Source organism: Oncorhynchus kisutch, linkage group LG17, assembly GCF_002021735.2.
Source record: "Oncorhynchus kisutch isolate 150728-3 linkage group LG17, Okis_V2, whole genome shotgun sequence".
Classification (NCBI taxonomy): domain Eukaryota; kingdom Metazoa; phylum Chordata; class Actinopteri; order Salmoniformes; family Salmonidae; genus Oncorhynchus; species Oncorhynchus kisutch.
In genome coordinates, this window is record NC_034190.2 from 79,873,495 (window position 1) to 79,892,464 (window position 18,970).

The following is an 18,970-nucleotide window of genomic DNA, read 5'->3' on the forward strand; positions in this document are numbered from 1 at the left end:
AGTCCTCATCCACTTCAGTGCTCATTCAGGTCAGTGCGCAACATGACATCAAAAACGGTCCCCCATTTTGGCAATCAACAAAAAAAGAGAGAGTTTTTAAAATTGTTTTATTTCTGGCTAACCCATAGCCTACAGTGTATGGCATCTACACACATATAGACACAGGCAGCCTACAGTGTATGGCATCTACACACATACAGACACAGGCAGCCTACAGTGTATGGCATCTACACACATATAGACACAGGCAGCCTACAGTGTATGGCATCTACACACCTACAGACACAGGCAGCCTACAGTGTATGGCATCTACACACATATAGACACAGGCAGCCTACAGTGTATGGCATCTACACACATATACACACAGGCAGCCTACAGTGTGTGGCATCTACACACATATAGACACAGGCAGCCTACAGTGTATGGCATCTACACACATATAGACACAGGCAGCCTACAGTGTGTGGCATCTACACACATATAGACACAGGCAGCCTACAGTGTGTGGCATCTACACACATATAGACACAGGCAGCCTACAGTGTATGGCATCTACACACATATAGACACAGGCAGCCTACAGTGTATGGCATCTACACACATATAGACACAGGCAGCCTACAGTGTATGGCATCTACACACATAGACACAGGCAGCCTACAGTGTATGGCATCTACACACATATAGACACAGGCAGCCTACAGTGTATGGCATCTACACACATATAGACACAGGCAGCCTACAGTGTATGGCATCTACACACATATAGACACAGGCAGCCTACAGTGTATGGCATCTACACACATATAGACACAGGCAGCCTACAGTGTATGGCATCTACACACATATAGACACAGGCAGCCTACAGTGTGTGGCATCTACACACATATAGACACAGGCAGCCTACAGTGTATGGCATCTACACACATATAGACACAGGCAGTCTACAGTGTATGGCATCTACACACATATAGACACAGGCAGCCTACAGTGTATGGCATCTACACACAAATAGACACAGGCAGCCTACAGTGTATGGCATCTACACACATATAGACACAGGCAGCCTACAGTGTATGGCATCTACACACATATAGACACAGGCAGCCTACAGTGTATGGCATCTACACACATATAGACACAGGCAGCCTACAGTGTATGGCATCTACACACATATAGACACAGGCAGCCTACAGTGTATGGCATCTACACACACATAGACACAGGCAGCCTACAGTGTATGGCATCTACACACATACAGACACAGGCAGCCTACAGTGTATGGCATCTACACACATATAGACACAGGCAGCCTACAGTGTATGGCATCTACACACATATACACACAGGCAGCCTACAGTGTGTGGCATCTACACACATATAGACACAGGCAGCCTACAGTGTATGGCATCTACACACATACAGACACAGGCAGCCTACAGTGTATGGCATCTACACACATATAGACACAGGCAGCCTACAGTGTGTGGCATCTACACACATATAGACACAGGCAGCCTACAGTGTGTGGCATCTACACACATATAGACACAGGCAGCCTACAGTGTATGGCATCTACACACATATAGACACAGGCAGCCTACAGTGTGTGGCATCTACACACATATAGACACAGGCAGCCTACAGTGTATGGCATCTACACACATATAGACACAGGCAGCCTACAGTGTATGGCATCTACACACATATAGACACAGGCAGCCTACAATGTATGGCATCTACACACATATAGACACAGGCAGCCTACAATGTATGGCATCTACACACATATAGACACAGGCAGCCTACAGTGTGTGGCATCTACACACATATAGACACAGGAAGCCTACAGTGTATGGCATCTACACACATATAGACACAGGAAGCCTACAGTGTATGGCATCTACACACATATAGACACAGGCAGCCTACAGTGTGTGGCATCTACACACATATAGACACAGGCAGCCTACAGTGAGTGGCATCTACACACATATAGACACAGGCAGCCTACAGTGTGTGGCATCTACACACATATAGACACAGGCAGCCTACAGTGTGTGGCATCTACACACATATAGACACAGGCAGCCTACAGTGTGTGGCATCTACACACATATAGACACAGGCAGCCTACAGCTCCAAAATGCAGGTGTTTCAGCTTAGCTCAGTGCTTTCAGTGGTGATGGGGCAGGCCAGCAGAAAATAGGAGCATTGCACTGTGATTGGCTCAGCATCGCACCGTGATTGGCTCAGTGTTCTGTCACTCATGGGGACACTGTCACCCGCCTTTAGTAAGGGTAGACATCAAGAATGTGAGCCCTTTGGGTGCTGCCATAGAGTTACATTAGAAGTGCCCTTCCAAGAAGGCTCACGGTCATTGGCCACAGATAAAATGACATCAAATCACGTTATATGTACAGTAGCTTTGATTGGACTGATCATGTCAACATCATACTTTCTAAATCTTAGCTAGCAGTCATCATCATGAATCAAGTCGACAATCTACTGGCAAATCCTTTTTAATCCTTGTCATATGAAGATAAATAATGAAGACAAATTATAGATCAAATGTATCGGTGCTCATCGGCCATTAGACATAAACATTACACAACAAATTGGAAATCGCAAATTCAACATTGAGTGGTTTGGACGGAATCGGTGACAGTCATCCAACTCGGAATTGTAAATATTTTTCCTTGATGACAAAATTTGCCGACGAAGGACCGCGGCGCACAACAAGGTGAGTCCAAAAAGGACTTATATGCTGCTGCATAACTGATGTAATATTCCAGGGAGAAAACGGTCGGCCATATCAGCTATGTTTTTAAAAAGGCAGTAAATGAGGCAGAATGAACTGTTTCGCTGCCAGACAAGGCTCCACTGATAGCCAGGTGTAACGGTGGTAAGGATTCACTCCATGGTGCTGAAAAGAAAGCTCTGCTGTTGGGACAGATTTATGTAGGCCCTGTTTGTGGGAACCGCTTGTCACCGTTATAGTGCAATTCATGTATTGTTCAATGTTGTTGTGTAGTGGCTTTGCTGGCATACATCTAAAACTTTATCTTTTTTTTTTAGTTCGCCCCACCAAGATTTACATGCTAAAATCGGCAATGAGTGTAGAGTGTAGACACAGGCAGCCTACAGTGTATGGCACCTACACACATATAGACACAGAATACAGTGTATGGCACCTACACACATATAGACATAGACACTCACACGTTTGTTTTACTACCCTTGTGGGGACCAATCAATTGATTCCCATTCAAAATCCTATTTTCCCTAACCCTAATTCTAACCCTAATTCTAACCCTAACTCTAATTCTAACCCTAAACCTAACCCCGTTAAGCGTAAGTCATAGTCCACAGATGCTAGAGCGCGAAAGTCCGGAGTAGCTACAGGGTTCTGAGATCATTATCCAAGGGGACATACAGCCCGAACCCGCAATTCCCCACAATCCGGTCAACTTCCTCTTGTCATTTGAATGTGTTGACAGTTAGAGAAATGGCTTGAGCTACGCTGAGAATTCGAAAAGTATGAAAGCCAACGGTCTAATATTCTAAAACACTCCTGTGCGTACACGTTTTGGATTCAGATAGACGATTTAGCCTAAAATAGTATTTTTCCTTGTGGGGACCTGCGAAATGTCCCCAGTTGTCTGAATTCTTCTTGTTTTACTATTCGTGTGAAGACGGACTTCTGGTCCCCACAAGAATAGTGAAACCAAACACACACACACACACACACACACACACACACACACACACACACTAATAAATGAAAGCGACAGATACTATTGTCTATAATTCTTCATTCATGTTTTTATTCATGTTTTATTATTGACAACATTAAAACGCCCACAATAACTGACATCACTTCTCTAGTTTAGGACATTGACACAGGAACATGGGAACAAACGCAGAGTCACAATTTCAGCCCAACTACAGAGTTAACTTCCAAAAGATAACAGGAGACCCAGAGAACACATAGCCAAGAGTTGTCTGGTAGCAAAGGAACAACCACCTCTACAAAAGTAACAAAACTCCTTACTATCTATCATTGTGGAAGTGCTTGTAATTTTGGAAGTTTGTAATTTCCAAAAGGATATTAATAATATGAATGCCTAGAAAATGGCCAGTAGAAATCTCTCTGTAAAAATGGGCTAGCAGGACAACCCTTGGCTGTGCATTTTGTCACTAACTCTATGTACTTTTTTTTTTGTTGAACTTTTCTTTAATACAACAACAATAACACTGTTCTTTAATACAAATATATACAGAGGTTTCAACTTGTTTAAAAAATAATGCCCTACACACTAATGCATTGTCTATAATAAAGTTGATTTTCATTAGATTTTTTTTCCTTCACAGAAACTGTCCATGCAGTTTGGTACCTGAATCGTCGTAATTAGGTCACAGTTTCTTTACCATTATAACATATTGATGTTTTGTGTGTCTGTAACAGCGTGAATGTGTCACCACGGCAACAGGCCTGCCTGCCTGCCTGTCAAAGACATATTTAATCAGCTTTTTTTAGAATAGCCACCCAAACCCTCCCTTAACCCCTGAAAAAGCCGTCTTCACCCCTGCCAACCTCTTGAGCAGGATTTTGTACCAGCTTCTTCAAATGTAAACATACCTTTGCCTGCAATGAGTGGAGAGAGAAAGGCACACATGATAAAAGCACACCGCTTTCAGCTACAGTACCTACAGAGGGAGTTTGGTTTTGGTTTGATTAGCTCAATGACATGTTATACCATTCTACTAGACATGTCTTTCTGCCTTTCATGTGATCTACTTAGATTTTTTAAATGTATTTGTTATTTTTGAAGTATAGGCACCTAACGATTGGGTCCCTCCCTTGTCTTTCCCTGAAGAGAACAGAATCAGGGGACCATTCTCAGGGGCCTCCAGATGTGTACAGCACCTAGCTCCGAATAGGGAACTTTGGGCTATCTTCCCTCGTGTTCACAGGGTACTCGAATGTGGCCTTGCCTGTCCTCCCTTTAACTGGTGAAGCAGGTCTGGAAAGAGAAGACACGGGATCTCTGTGTATCCTGGCCTGTCACAGACTTTCATATTAGGTCATTGATTATTTATTTTTTTTTTTAAATATATGTACCATTATTTAGGGAGATTCACAGGTACAGTGCCTTGCGAAAGTATTCGGCCCCCTTGAACTTTGCGACCTTTTACCACATTTCAGGCTTCAAACATAAAGATATAAAACAGTATTTTTTGTGAAGAATCAACAACAAGTGGGACACAATCATGAAGTGGAATGACATTTATTGGATATTTCAAACTTTTTTAACAAATCAAAAACTGAAAAATTGGGCGTGCAAAATTATTCAGCCCCCTTAAGTTAATACTTTGTAGCGCCACCTTTTGCTGCGATTACAGCTGTAAGTCGCTTGGGGTATGTCTCTATCAGTTTTGCACATCGAGAGACTGACATTTTTTCCCATTCCTCTTTGCAAAACAGCTCGAGCTCAGTGAGGTTGGATGGAGAGCATTTGTGAACAGCAGTTTTCAGTTCTTTCCACAGATTCTCGATTGGATTCAGGTCTGGACTTTGACTTGGCCATTCTAGCACCTGGATATGTTTTATTTTTGAACCATTCCATTGTAGATTTTGCTTTATGTTTTGGATCATTGTCTTGTTGGAAGACAAATCTCCATCCCAGTCTCAGGTCTTTTGCAGACTCCATCAGGTTTTCTTCCAGAATGGTCCTGTATTTGGCTCCATCCATCTTCCCATCAATTTTAACCATCTTCCCTGTCCCTGTTGAAGAAAAGCAGGCTCAAACCATGATGCTGCCACCACCATGTTTGACAGTGGGGATGGTGTGTTCAGGGTGATGAGCTGTGTTGCTTTTACGCCAAACATAACGTTTTGCATTGTTGCCAAAAAGTTCCATTTTGGTTTCATCTGACCAGAGCACCTTCTTCCACATGTTTGGTGTGTCTCCCAGGTGGCTTGTGGCAAACTTTAAACGACACTTTTTATGGATATCTTTAAGAAATGGCTTTCTTCTTGCCACTCTTCCATAAAGGCCAGATTTGTGCAATATATGACTGATTGTTGTCCTATGGACAGAGTCTCCCACCTCAGCTGTAGATCTCTGCAGTTCATCCAGAGTGATCATGGGCCTCTTGGCTGCATCTCTGATCAGTCTTCTCCTTGTATGAGCTGAAGGTTTAGAGGGACGGCCAGGTCTTGGTAGATTTGCAGTGGTCTGATACTCCTTCCATTTCAATATTATCGCTTGCACAGTGCTCCTTGGGATGTTTAAAGCTTGGGAAATCTTTTTGTATCCAAATCCGGCTTTAAACTACTTCACAAAAGTATCTCGGACCTGCCTGGTGTGTTCCTTGTTCTTCATGATGCTCTCTGCGCTTTTAACGGACCTCTGAGACTATCACAGTGCAGGTGCATTTATACGGAGACTTGATTACACACAGGTGGATTGTATTTATCATCATTAGTCATTTAGGTCAACATTGGATCATTCAGAGATCCTCACTGAACTTCTGGAGAGAGTTTGCTGCACTGAAAGTAAAGGGGCTGAATAATTTTGCACGCCCAATTTTTCAGTTTTTGATTTGTTAAAAAAGTTTGAAATATCCAATAAATGTCGTTCCACTTCATGATTGTGTCCCACTTGTTGTTGATTCTTCACAAAAAAATACAGTTTTATATCTTTATGTTTGAAGCCTGAAATATGGCAAAAGGTCTCAAAGTTCAAGGGGGCCGAATACTTTCGCAAGGCACTGTATGTGATCATTGTTTATCAGAGCAAACAGACACACTGTGTTTTTACAACCACTACATGAGACCACATCATTCACAACTATCAACTGAAAAGGATCGTTTTCACATGCCATGGTACAATCACATGCCATGGTACAATCACATACCATGGTACAATCACATGCCATGGTACAATCACATACCATGGTACAATCACATACCATGGTACAATCACATGCCATGGTACAATCACATACCATGGTACAATCACATGCCATTGTACAATCACATACCATGGTACAATCACATACCATGGTACAATCACATGCCATGGTACATTCACATGCCATGGTACATTCACATGCCGTGGTACAATCACATACCGTGGTACAATCACATGCCGTGGTACAATCACATGCCATGGTACAATCACATACCATGGTACAATCACATACCATCCATGTTCCTCCATCACATTTCATCAGCAGTCATGAACGTTAACATGACCATGCATTTAACCGACCAGTCAAACACCCTGGTCCGTGTCAATGGAACACAGTCCAGCTTCAGTGCTTCTATCCCATCCCAATCGACCATTTAGAAAATACTGAACCATCACGAATACGGAAGACATAAACTCCTTATATGAAGAATATGTCCATCACTCCCTATCAAATGGACAAGCTGTTGTTGTTAACACTCTTGATTACATTGAGTTCTGTACCTAATCTTTATAACTGTGTTGGACTGTCATTTTGCTATTTAATCTCAGTATCTCAGTGCTGTTCAACTAGTTTAATAGGGGTCATGCCATATCAAAAAAGATACGATAATGATCACAACCTTCATACTCTCATAGTGTTGTATGCTCATGCATTAAAGGGTTGGGAGAAGAATAAGCTACTTTCTTAACTAAATGCATCAAGAACTCCTTCCTGAGTAAAGGTTACACAATACAGAAGGGGAGAAGCCATTGAAAGGTTTTGACATTCTGAGTAATGGACACATATTTATGCAACAAACACCTCTTCCAAACCAAGAGGGAGACCTCTAATGCAGCAATTCAATCTCCACTCCCACACGTTCCTCTCTTTTCACTTGGAGGGCTTGATCCAATCCCTGCTATCGCCGCAGGCTTTGGCTAATGCCCTAGTATCATATTATTATGCAGATTTAGTCAGTTCTTTCCAGTAACCTGCGAGCCAAACTCTGCTTCCCCTTGTATGGTATGAAGAGTATTACTGGCATGTATAAAAACCTGATACCATCAATTGAATCAACCCTCCGGACACTGATGCAAAGGGCATTCTACATATCAGTGTTTAGATTTACATTAAATATAACAAAACAGGTCAAATATGCAGTTCTTTGTTTCTTCTGCTGGGGTGAATACCGGTACTTTGCTAGTCACCAAAACCCAGTGTGTTCTAAAAAGTCCAAACTCAAATGCTCGCATATTCAGTGGTTTTTAAAAAAGTGCCCAAGAGAGTTTCATTACACTGGCTAAAAGCTAATTACACCATCCATGCCCACTAGGTTACCTCATTATATTATCACAGGGTCTCCCACTAGGTTACCTCATCATATTATCACAGGGTCTCCCACTAGGTTACCTCATCATATTATCACAGGGTCTCCCACTAGGCTACCTCATTATATTATCACAGGGTCTCCCACTAGGCTACCTCATCATATTACCACAGGGTCTCCCACTAGGCTACCTCATCATATTATCACAGGGTCGCCCACTAGGTTACCTCATCATATTATCACAGGGTCTCCCACTAGGTTACCTCATCATATTATCACAGGGTCTCCCACTAGGTTACCTCATCATATTATCTATCTACTACACTTTCCCTATTGGCTTTTTAACATTGTGATCCGTGTTTAAAAACTCCGCTCAGTGGGCTGACATGATCATAACCTTATCATAACGACACAGTACTGCACAATATAGCCAATGTGACTACTATGAAGAGTCCTCTATACATGAACTCACTCACACGACACTTGAACAAAGAGCCAACCATTTAGTTAAAACGACAGTCATTTCAGATTCATTACAACAGACATTAGCATTTACAACATGTCGACTTTGGGTCCTTGAAAAAGCACTATATAAGTCCCATGTATTATTATTGTCATCATCATCATGTTTGGATCAAGGATAGAGAAGAAAAGGAAACCTAAAAAACAATGACAGTTTTGTTGAGTATCTTTAAAACAACAGTCATAACCACCTCTAGTCGTCACAACTCTCAAACAACTACTGTTCCTTTGATAAGCTAATACAAGAGAAAAATAGTCAACAATTACACTGGAAAAATATATGTATGTTTCTATTCATATATATATATATATATATAGCATTTTAAATTCTATTTATACATAATGTATATATAGTGTACTTATGGCCATCTTGGCAAAGAAATAAAGGCATCTGAAACAATCCCAACTCTCGGTCATGTCATGTGACACCCTGGTCATGTCATGTGACCAGACATCGTACATTGCAGAATGCAAAGAATCAGGAAAGAAACTGAGTGGTAGTGGCACTTTGTGCATCAACAAATGTCATCTAGAATAAGGCTACAAGGGCGTAGAAGTGGATGTGATATAAATTGTCAAAGAGGTCATCCTCCTTGATGGTTTAGTTTTTTCTTGAAGATGTCCTTTAAATGTCTTAGACCCAGACATCCAGTCTAGATGGAACATTCCGGAACAGAGCTCTTTGGAGCTTCTGCTCAACACATTGAGAGAAAATAATGAAAAGAGAAAAATAATTGATCAAAAGGCATTAAAACATCTATAGTACATTAAAGATGTTTTGGGTAAGCCAGTGTTGGCCGCTACAAAGCGCTTGGAGAGGTAACATTTGATCCTTATATCTATCTATTTTCTTAGTCGTATTTTTCCTGACAAAAAGCAAATAAATCATCGATGACACAAAGCCACTCTGACACCACCAGAACAGTGATTGCTTTCGTTGGTTATTTTGCTTTTACAACTGCTGATATATCTAGGAAAGCCTAAGTAATCAAACAATATTCTATTTATTCTTTCTGAGCATGGTTTTTAAAATTGTATTTAAATATTAGAAATGGATTTTTAACACTACTGATACTCAGCCATCACAACACACACATAAATAACAAAATATACAATCATATCAATATTTAATATTAAATAAATAATAAATACATATTTTCTTTTTAAGCCGTGGGAATCTGAAGATACAGATAAAAGAAACAACAGAAATGAAGGAGAAAACCTTTATAAAATTATCAAAACATTGTCATTTATAAAATATTTGCAATTAAAAATGTTTACAAATTATTTAAAATAAAATAAGATATATAAAATAATCAAGTGTGGACAGTTGTCTAAATAGCTTTTTAAATATTGATGTAGAAGACTCCCTATTTTAAATCTTTATGGCCATGATCGACCAGCAGGGTTGCATTTTTTGATTTACTAAATATACATTTAATAGTTTAAAAAAAATAAATAGACCAAATCAAATAAATACACATAAAATAACAATACAATTTGCGTATTCACAAATGTAAATAATTTCTATAACAATAAATATTGTACCACAAACTAACAGGAATAGACAAGTGTGCACTCCATTACCATCACCGTTCAGTTCAAAGAAAGAAGGCTGCATCGGTTGCTCTCAGATCTTCCAGCAGATATATAGAGAAGGTTGTTGATTTTCAGAAGAGGAAAAAGAAACCAGTGATTTGTGACTTAATCTTCGCTTGAAGAGCTGCTTTCCTCTGAATTGAGACAAGACATGGAGTCATGTTGACATCTTGCTGCAGTAACAACACTAAGCTCAAGAAGACCCCAGAGTTCAGGGATTCTCCATTCACTTCTACACAATAGGAGTGCTGTAGTGCTCAGTATCACACACTACCCACTCATACACAAGCACTCTCACCTTATCCTGCCCCAGAACAACATTGCTGAAGCCTTCGTGTCTTCTCTGGGACACAATGTGTACAGTTTTCCAGTGTGTTTTCTTCACCTCATGTTGGCAGGTCATACCCTCTGTCTTATCTGGCATCATACCACTACTTCCATCCTTTGTTCTTTCTTTCTTTCTTCTCCAAATTGTTGCTGAACTAAACCTTGAATTACAGTATGAATTGGGACAGTCAAAAAGATACCTCCAAATCAGAGATGCCTCCGAAACAGAGATGCCTCCAAAACAGAGATACCTCCAAAACAGAGATGCCTCCACAACAGAGATGCCTCCAAAACAGAGATGCCTCCACAACAGAGATGCCTCCAAAACAGAGATGCCTCCACAACAGAGATGCCTCCACAACAGAGATACCTCCAAAACAGAGATGCCTCCACAACAGAGATGCCTCCACAACAGAGATGCCTCCAAAACAGAGATGCCTCCACAACAGAGATGCCTCCACAACAGAGATGCCTCCACAACAGAGATACCTCCAAAACAGAGATGCCTCCAAAACAGAGATGCCTCCAAAACAGAGATGCCTCCAAAACAGAGATACCTCCAAAACAGAGATGCCTCCAAAACAGAGATACCTCCAAAACAGAGATGCCTCCAAAACAGAGATACCTCCAAAACAGAGATGCTTCCAAAACAGAGATGCCTCCAAAACAGAGATGCCTCCAAAACAAAGATGCTTCCAAAACAGAGATACCTCCAAAACAGAGATGCCTCCAAAACAGAGATGCCTCCAAAACAAAGATGCTTCCAAAACAGAGATACCTCCAAAACAAAGATGCTTCCAAAACAGAGATACCTCCAAAACAAAGATGCTTCCAAAACAGAGATGCCTCCAAAACAGAGATACCTCCAAAACAGAGATACCTCCAAAACAGAGATGCCTCCAAAACAGAGATACCTCCAAAACAGAGATGCCTCCAAAACAGAGATACCTCCAAAACAGAGATACCTCCAAAACAAAGATGCTTCCAAAACAGAGATGCCTCCAAAACAGAGATGCCTCCAAAACAAAGATGCCTCCAAAACAGAGATGCCTCCAAAACAGAGATGCCTCCAAAACAGAGATACCTCCACAACAGGACATACATGAAAACAATGAAGGTAACATAAAACAAAGAAACAGATATATATTTTGTTCATCAATTCAAACCGAAGGATTTGGTTCCATTCCACTTCCTCCTTCCGATCCCAGCAGCAGCATGTTTGGATTTTGGTCCTAGTTACGTTTTCTTCTTTACAGAATGCTCCCTGGGTTTAATTTAAGTTGCCATTTATAAAACCTGAATGCCCTTTTTGTATTCGTATTCTCTTTAAATATACTCTAGTCTCTTGACGCCACCTCTCTCCTTTTAGGTGTTTTCACTCTTCTTCCTCGTGGAGGTTTTCACACCTTGATGCTCTTCACAGCCTTGTTGATGCTCTCCAGCAGAGCCTTGTTCTCCGGATTCTGGAAGCACTCCTTGTTGGTGTACATGTCAGTCAGGGTGCTCACGTATCTGTCGAAATTCTGCTCAGTGATTGGCTCCTGCTGTGATGCGAAAAACAAGGAATTTTGTGTGTTAGTGTGTTTGTGTGTTAGTGTGTTAGTGTGTTAGTGTGTTAGTGTGTTAGTGTGTTAGTGTGTTAGTGTGTTAGTGTGTTAGTGTGTTAGTGTGTTTGTGTGTTAGTGTGTTAGTGTGTTTGTGTGTTTGTGTGTTAGTGTGTTAGTGTGTTAGTGTGTTAGTGTGTTTGTGTGTTTGTGTGTTAGTGTGTTAGTGTGTTTGTGTGTTAGTGTGTTTGTGTGTTAGTGTGTTAGTGTGTTAGTGTGTTAGTGTGTCTGTGTGTTTGTGTGTTAGTGTGTTTGTGTGTTAGTGTGTTAGTGTGTTAGTGTGTTTGTGTGTTAGTGTGTTTGTGTGTTAGTGTGTTAGTGTGTTTGTGTGTTAGTGTGTTTGTGTGTTAGTGTGTTAGTGTGTTTGTGTGTTAGTGTGTTTGTGTGTTAGTGTGTTTGTGTGTTTGTGTGTTAGTGTGTTTGTGTGTTAGTGTGTTTGTGTGTTAGTGTGTTAGTGTGTTTGTGTGTTAGTGTGTTGTGTGTTAGTGTGTTAGTGTGTTTGTGTGTTAGTGTGTTTGTGTGTTAGTGTGTTAGTGTGTTTGTGTGTTAGTGTGTTTGTGTGTTAGTGTGTTTAGTGTGTTTGTGTGTTAGTGTGTTTGTGTGTTAGTGTGTTTGTGTGTTTGTGTGTTAGTGTGTTTGTGTGTTAGTGTGTTTGTGTGTTAGTGTGTTAGTGTGTTTGTGTGTTAGTGTGTTTGTGTGTTAGTGTGTTAGTGTGTTAGTGTGTTTGTGTGTTAGTGTGTTTGTGTGTTAGTGTGTTAGTGTGTTTGTGTGTTAGTGTGTTTGTGTGTTAGTGTGTTTTGTGTGTTTGTGTGTTAGTGTGTTGTGTGTTTGTGTGTTAGTGTGTTTGGTGTGTTTAGTGTGTTAGGTGTGTTAGTGTGTTTGTGTGTTAGTGTGTTTGTGTGTTAGTGGTTTGTGTGTTAGTGTGTTTGTGTGTTAGTGTGTTAGTGTGTTGTGGTGTTAGTGTGTTTGTGTGTTAGTGTGTTTGTGTGTTTGTGTTGTTAGTGTGTTTGTGTGTTTGTGTGTTAGTGTGTTTGTGTGTTAGTGTGTTAGTGTGTTAGTGTGTTTGTGTGTTAGTGTGTTTGTGTGTTAGTGTGTTGTGTGTTTGTGTGTTAGTGTGTTAGTGTGTCTGTGTGTTTGTGTGTTAGTGTGTCTGTGTGTTTGTGTGTTAGTGTGTTTGTGTGTTAGTGTGTTAGTGTGTTAGTGTGTTTGTGTGTTAGTGTGTTTGTGTGTTAGTGTGTTAGTGTGTTGTGTGTTAGTGTGTTTGTGTGTTTGTGTGTTAGTGTGTTAGTGTGTCTGTGTGTTTGTGTGTTAGTGTGTTAGTGTGTTTGTGTGTTAGTGTGTTGTGTGTTAGTGTGTTTGTGTGTTAGTGTGTTTGTGTGTTAGTGTGTTAGTGTGTTTGTGTGTTAGTGTGTTAGTGTGTTAGTGTGTTAGTGTGTCTGTGTGTTTGTGTGTTAGTGTGTTTGTGTGTTAGTGTGTTAGTGTGTTTGTGTGTTAGTGTGTTTGTGTGTTAGTGTGTTTGTGTGTTAGTGTGTTTGTGTGTTTGTGTGTTTGTGTGTTTTGTGTGTTAGTGTGTTAGTGTGTTGTGTGTTAGTGTGTTTGTGTGTAGTGTGTTTGTGTGTTTGTGTGTTAGTGTGTTTGTGTGTTAGTGTAGTGTTTGTGTGTTAGTGTGTTAGTGTGTTTGTGTGTTAGTGTGTTAGTGTGTTTGTGTGTTAGTGTGTTAGTGTGTTTGTGTGTTAGTGTGTTTGTGTGTTGTGTGTTAGTGTGTTTGTGTGTTAGTGTGTTTGTGTGTTAGTGTGTTAGTGTGTTTGTGTTTAGTGTGTTAGTGTGTTTGTGTGTTAGTGTGTTAGTGTGTTAGTGTGTTAGTGTTGTGTTAGTGTGTTTGTGTGTTAGTGGTTTGTGTGTTAGTGTGTTAGTGTGTTTGTGTGTTAGTGTGTTAGTGTGTTTGTGTGTTAGTGTGTTAGTGTGTTTGTGTGTTAGTGTGTTTGTGTGTTTAGTGTGTTAGTGTGTTGTTGTGTTAGTGTGTTTGTGTGTTAGTGTGTTTGTGTGTTTGTGTGTTAGTGTGTTTGTGTGTTTGTGTGTTAGTGTGTTAGTGTGTTAGTGTGTTTGTGTGTTAGTGTGTTAGTGTGTTTTGTGTGTTAGTGTGTTAGTGTGTTAGTGTGGTTTGTGTGTTAGTGTGTTTGTGTGTTAGTGTGTTAGTGTGTTAGTGTGTTTGTGTGTTAGTGTGTTAGTGTGTTAGTGTGTTTGTGTGTTTTATTTATTTATTTATTTATTTATTTATTTACCCTTTTTCTCCCCCAATTTCATGGTCTCCAATTGTTGTAGTAGCTACTATCTTGTCTCATCGCTACAACTCCCGTACAGGCTCGGGAGAGACGACCAATCCCTCCCTAACCCGGACGACGCTAGGCCAATTGTGCGTCGCCCCATGGACCTCCCGGTCGCGGCCGGTTACGACAGAGCCTGGGCGTGAACCCAGGGACTCTGATGGCACAGCTGGCGCTGCAGTACAGCGCCCTTAAGTGTGTTTGTGTTTTTGTGTCAGTGTGTTTGTGTCAGTGTGTCAGTGTGTCTGTGTGTTTGTGTGTCTGTGTGTTTGTGTGTCTGTGTGTTTGTGTGTTTGTGTCAGTGTGTTAGTGTGTCAGTGTGTTTGTGTCAGTGTGTTTGTGTTTTTGTGTCAGTGTGTCTGTGTGTTTGTGTCAGTGTGTCAGTGTGTCAGTGTGTCAGTGTGTTTGTGTCAGTGTGTCAGTGTGTCAGTGTGTCTGTGTGTTTGTGTCTGTGTGTTTGTGTCAGTGTGTTTGTGTCAGTGTGTCAGTGTGTTTGTGTCAGTGTGTCAGTGTGTCAGTGTGTCAGTGTGTTTGTGTTTTTGTGTCAGTGTGTCTGTGTGTTTGTGTCAGTGTGTCAGTGTGTTTGTGTCAGTGTGTCAGTGTGTCAGTGTGTCAGTGTGTCTGTGTGTCTGTGTGTCTGTGTGTTTGTGTCAGTGTGTCAGTGTGTTTGTGTCAGTGTGTCAGTGTGTCAGTGTGTCAGTGTGTCAGTGTGTTTGTGTCAGTGTGTCAGTGTGTCAGTGTGTCAGTGTGTCAGTGTGTCAGTGTGTCAGTGTGTTTGTGTCAGTGTGTCTGTGTGTCAGTGTGTCAGTGTGTCAGTGTGTTTGTGTCAGTGTGTCAGTGTGTCAGTGTGTCAGTGTGTTTGTGTCAGTGTGTTTGTGTTTTTGTGTGTTTGTGTTAGTGTGTTAGTGTGATTGTGTGTTTGTGTGTTTGTGTGTTTGTGTTAGTTTCTGTTCAGTGTGTGTATTAGTATGTGTCTGCATGTTCGAGACTCGGCCACAGCTTTATCAGTACTGTATCTAACAGTATATAAATGGTATATAACTCACCATGTGTGGGATGCGGATGTTGGCCAGGCTGCGGATCAGGGCGTGGCTGAGGCCAGATAGCTCCATGAAGAGCGTCTCGTTCTGCTCCTCAATCAGCTTGTTCTCCACCTCAATGTTCTTCAGGTTCTTCTCCATGGATGAGATCTGCACCACAGCACAACAGTTATTTACATATACAGTATATAGATTTACTTGAGCTCAGGCATTTTACAATAAATCACAATGTAGGGGGTATGAGGTTTTAAAACATGAGCGTTCACACACACGTGCGCGCACACACACACACACACACACACACACACACACACACACACACACACACACACACACACACACACACACACACACACACACACACACACAAACACCTGTGTTTGCAGGTTCACCATGTCTGTCTCCATCTCGTTGTTGGTCTCGTTGAGCTCATTGATCTCCTTGTTGAGTTGCTTGACGTCCTCGTCATTGTTCAGAACTACAGGATGGAAGGGAAGAGATGATTGAGATGCATAAGGTTATAAGTAGTGCTCAGAACTACAGGATGGAAGGGAAGAGATGATTGAGATGCATAAGGTTATAAGTAGTGCTCAGAACTACAGGATGGAAGGGAAGAGATGATTGAGATGCATAAGGTTATAAGTAGTGTTCAGAACTACAGGATGGAAGGGAAGAGATGATTGAGATGCATAAGGTTATAAGTAGTGCTCAGAACTACAGGATGGAAGGGAAGAGATGATTGAGATGCATAAGGTTATAAGAGAGGACAGGAGAAATGGGTCATCCTAGTTTGATAAACTGTACCCAGCTAGCACATAATGTATTTATTTACACATTATTTTACAACCTTCCCACAATGTTCTGGGAACGGTGCAGGATAGTTGCTTGGCTTTGGAACGTCCTCAGGACGTATAAGGAACGTTATGTTTATTTATCATTTATATTTTCTTGAATTTCATTACTTGAACAGAACGTTTCCTAAAAGTTCAAATATGGTGACATTTAATTAACATGTTGGTAATGTTTTAGGAACGTTCTCCAACTGGTTTGACATTGGGAATGTTCTCAAATAGTTCAGAAAACGTTAAGAAACAACATTCTCCTTTGAGAATTTGAGTAATTCAGCGTATCGTTTCCTACAGGTTCCCCTCATGGTTCTGTTTAAAGTACTGTTCTCAAATTGTTCCGAGAACCACAAGAAAACTTTAGTAACGTTCATAGAATGTTCTAAGAATGTTACTTAAAAACATACATTTCATTCTCAGCATCAACAAAACTCTCTCTATCCTCTATCTTATTAAGTGTGTTCAGGTGTGTTGGCCGCGCCCACTAATTGACCACACCTGATCTTAATGAGTGCTTGTTTCCTTTAAAACGGGGTCTGTTTGAATAGACTACAATGAACAGCTGTGTATACATAAAACAACATGGCATGCCATCTCCATCCTGGTGTCGCAGTGGACTAATTCCATGGATAGAGAACAGAAGATTACAGGTCTGAATCTCACTGATGCCATGCCACAATAAAAAAAAAAATGTTTGCATGATTAATGCCAAAGGAAAATAATTTCCATGTGTCCTATCCAATGATTTATATTTATATATATATACTCTAGATGACTCATAGGGGGTGCTGTGTTGAGGCCATGCATCTCCATCTTGGCACTCCTCCACCGTTGTAAAACATATTTTGGAAGCTTTAGAAATGCATTATCCTCTCTCTTGTTAAGTGTGTTCAGGTGTGTTGGCCGTGCCCACTAATTGACCACACCTGATCTTAAAACTTCTTCGAGTTCGGTGTCCCTTCCACAGAACGGTTGAGCTAACATAGGCTAATGCGATTAGCATGAGGTTGTAAGCAACAAGAACATTTCCCAGGAAATATCCCACTACAACAACAAACATACTTAAATACATGTCATTTTTCCATTTAATTGAAATAATGTAGAATTCCATTCATTCCTTTGAAGGACTGCTCCTACTGGGGAGTACCAATATGGCCGACCAGTGGTTTCAAAGCCTGTCAATGGCCAATAGCTACAGTAGCATCAGCAATCCAGAGTTTATATACATCATTGGTCCTATCTGTGCCTGGAGTAAAAAAAAAAAAAGTTACCCCCAAATAAGTTATCCGTGTTATTAAAGGTCTTAATGAAACATTCAGTGAACGTTTTAAAGAAGCTATTCAAAAACCTCTAAATGACCTATATTTGATAAAACCTCCCAGATTTTTTTTTAAGGAACCAGAGTAAAACATTCTCAGAACCTCTCTGCTACCAAAGATAAACGTTCCCAGAACATAGGAAATGTCCACTTCTTTTCTCAGAACGCAAAAAAAAAAACCGTTCAGATTAATGTATGACTTCATTCCCACAACCAATGTGAAACCAAAAGCATACGCTCCCACAACTTCCAAGGAACCAAATCGGATGGGGCCACAGTGTCTCCTGACCCCTCCTGTCTCAGCCTCCAGTATTTATGCTGCAGTAGTTTATGTGTCGGGGGGCTGGGGTCAGTTTGTTATATCTGGAGTACTTCTCCTGTCCTATTCGGTGTCCTGTGTGAATCTAAGTGTGCGTTCTCTAATTCTCTCCTTCTCTCTTTCTTTCTCTCTCTCGGAGGACCTGAGCCCTAGGACCATGCCCCAGGACTACCTGACATGATGACTCCTTGCTGTCCCCAGTCCACCTGGCCATGCTGCTGTTCCAGTTTCAACTGACCTGAGCCCTAAGACCATGCCCCAGGACTACCTGACATGATGACTCCTTGCTGTCCCCAGTCCACCTGGCCATGCTGCTGCTCCAGTTTCAACTTCCACCTGACTGTGCTGCTGCTCCAGTTTCAACTGTTCTGCTTATTATTATTCGACCATGCTGGTCATTTATGAACATTTGAACATCTTGGCCATGTTCTGTTATAATCTCCACCCGGCACAGCCAGAAGAGGACTGGCCACCCCACATAGCCTGGTTCCTCTCTAGGTTTCTTCCTAGGTTTTGGCCTTTCTAGGGAGTTTTTCCTAGCCACTGTGCTTCTACACCTGCATTGCTTGCTGTTTGGGGTTTTAGGCTGGGTTTCTGTACAGCACTTTGAGATATCAGCTGATGTACGAAGGGCTATATAAATACATTTGATTTGATTTGATTTGAAATGTGCTAGCTGGGTATTGACTAGACATTGACTGTCACATAAAGGTGTTCCCTATTCCGTTGTTCTCTTACCGTCGCTGGCCCTGAACTTGGTGCTCAGGTATTCATCTCCAGGG

General features: G+C 41.1%; 1 protein-coding gene across 1 annotated transcript in view; it reads right to left on the minus strand.

The window, feature by feature from the left end:
* Positions 1-10,925: 10,925 nt before the first annotated feature.
* The window catches only part of LOC109881631 (myelin transcription factor 1-like), a 29,333-nt gene continuing 21,288 nt past the window's right edge, over positions 10,926-18,970 (minus strand). The window contains exons 14-17 of the mRNA XM_031794746.1: positions 18,927-18,970; positions 16,081-16,184; positions 15,713-15,856; positions 10,926-12,282 (exon numbers count right to left, since the gene is read on the minus strand). The exon at positions 18,927-18,970 is cut by the window's right edge and continues 48 nt beyond it. Of these exons, the coding sequence (XP_031650606.1) occupies positions 12,139-12,282; positions 15,713-15,856; positions 16,081-16,184; positions 18,927-18,970 (436 nt within the window). The 3' untranslated portion in view covers positions 10,926-12,138. The remainder of the gene's footprint in view (positions 12,283-15,712; positions 15,857-16,080; positions 16,185-18,926) is intronic.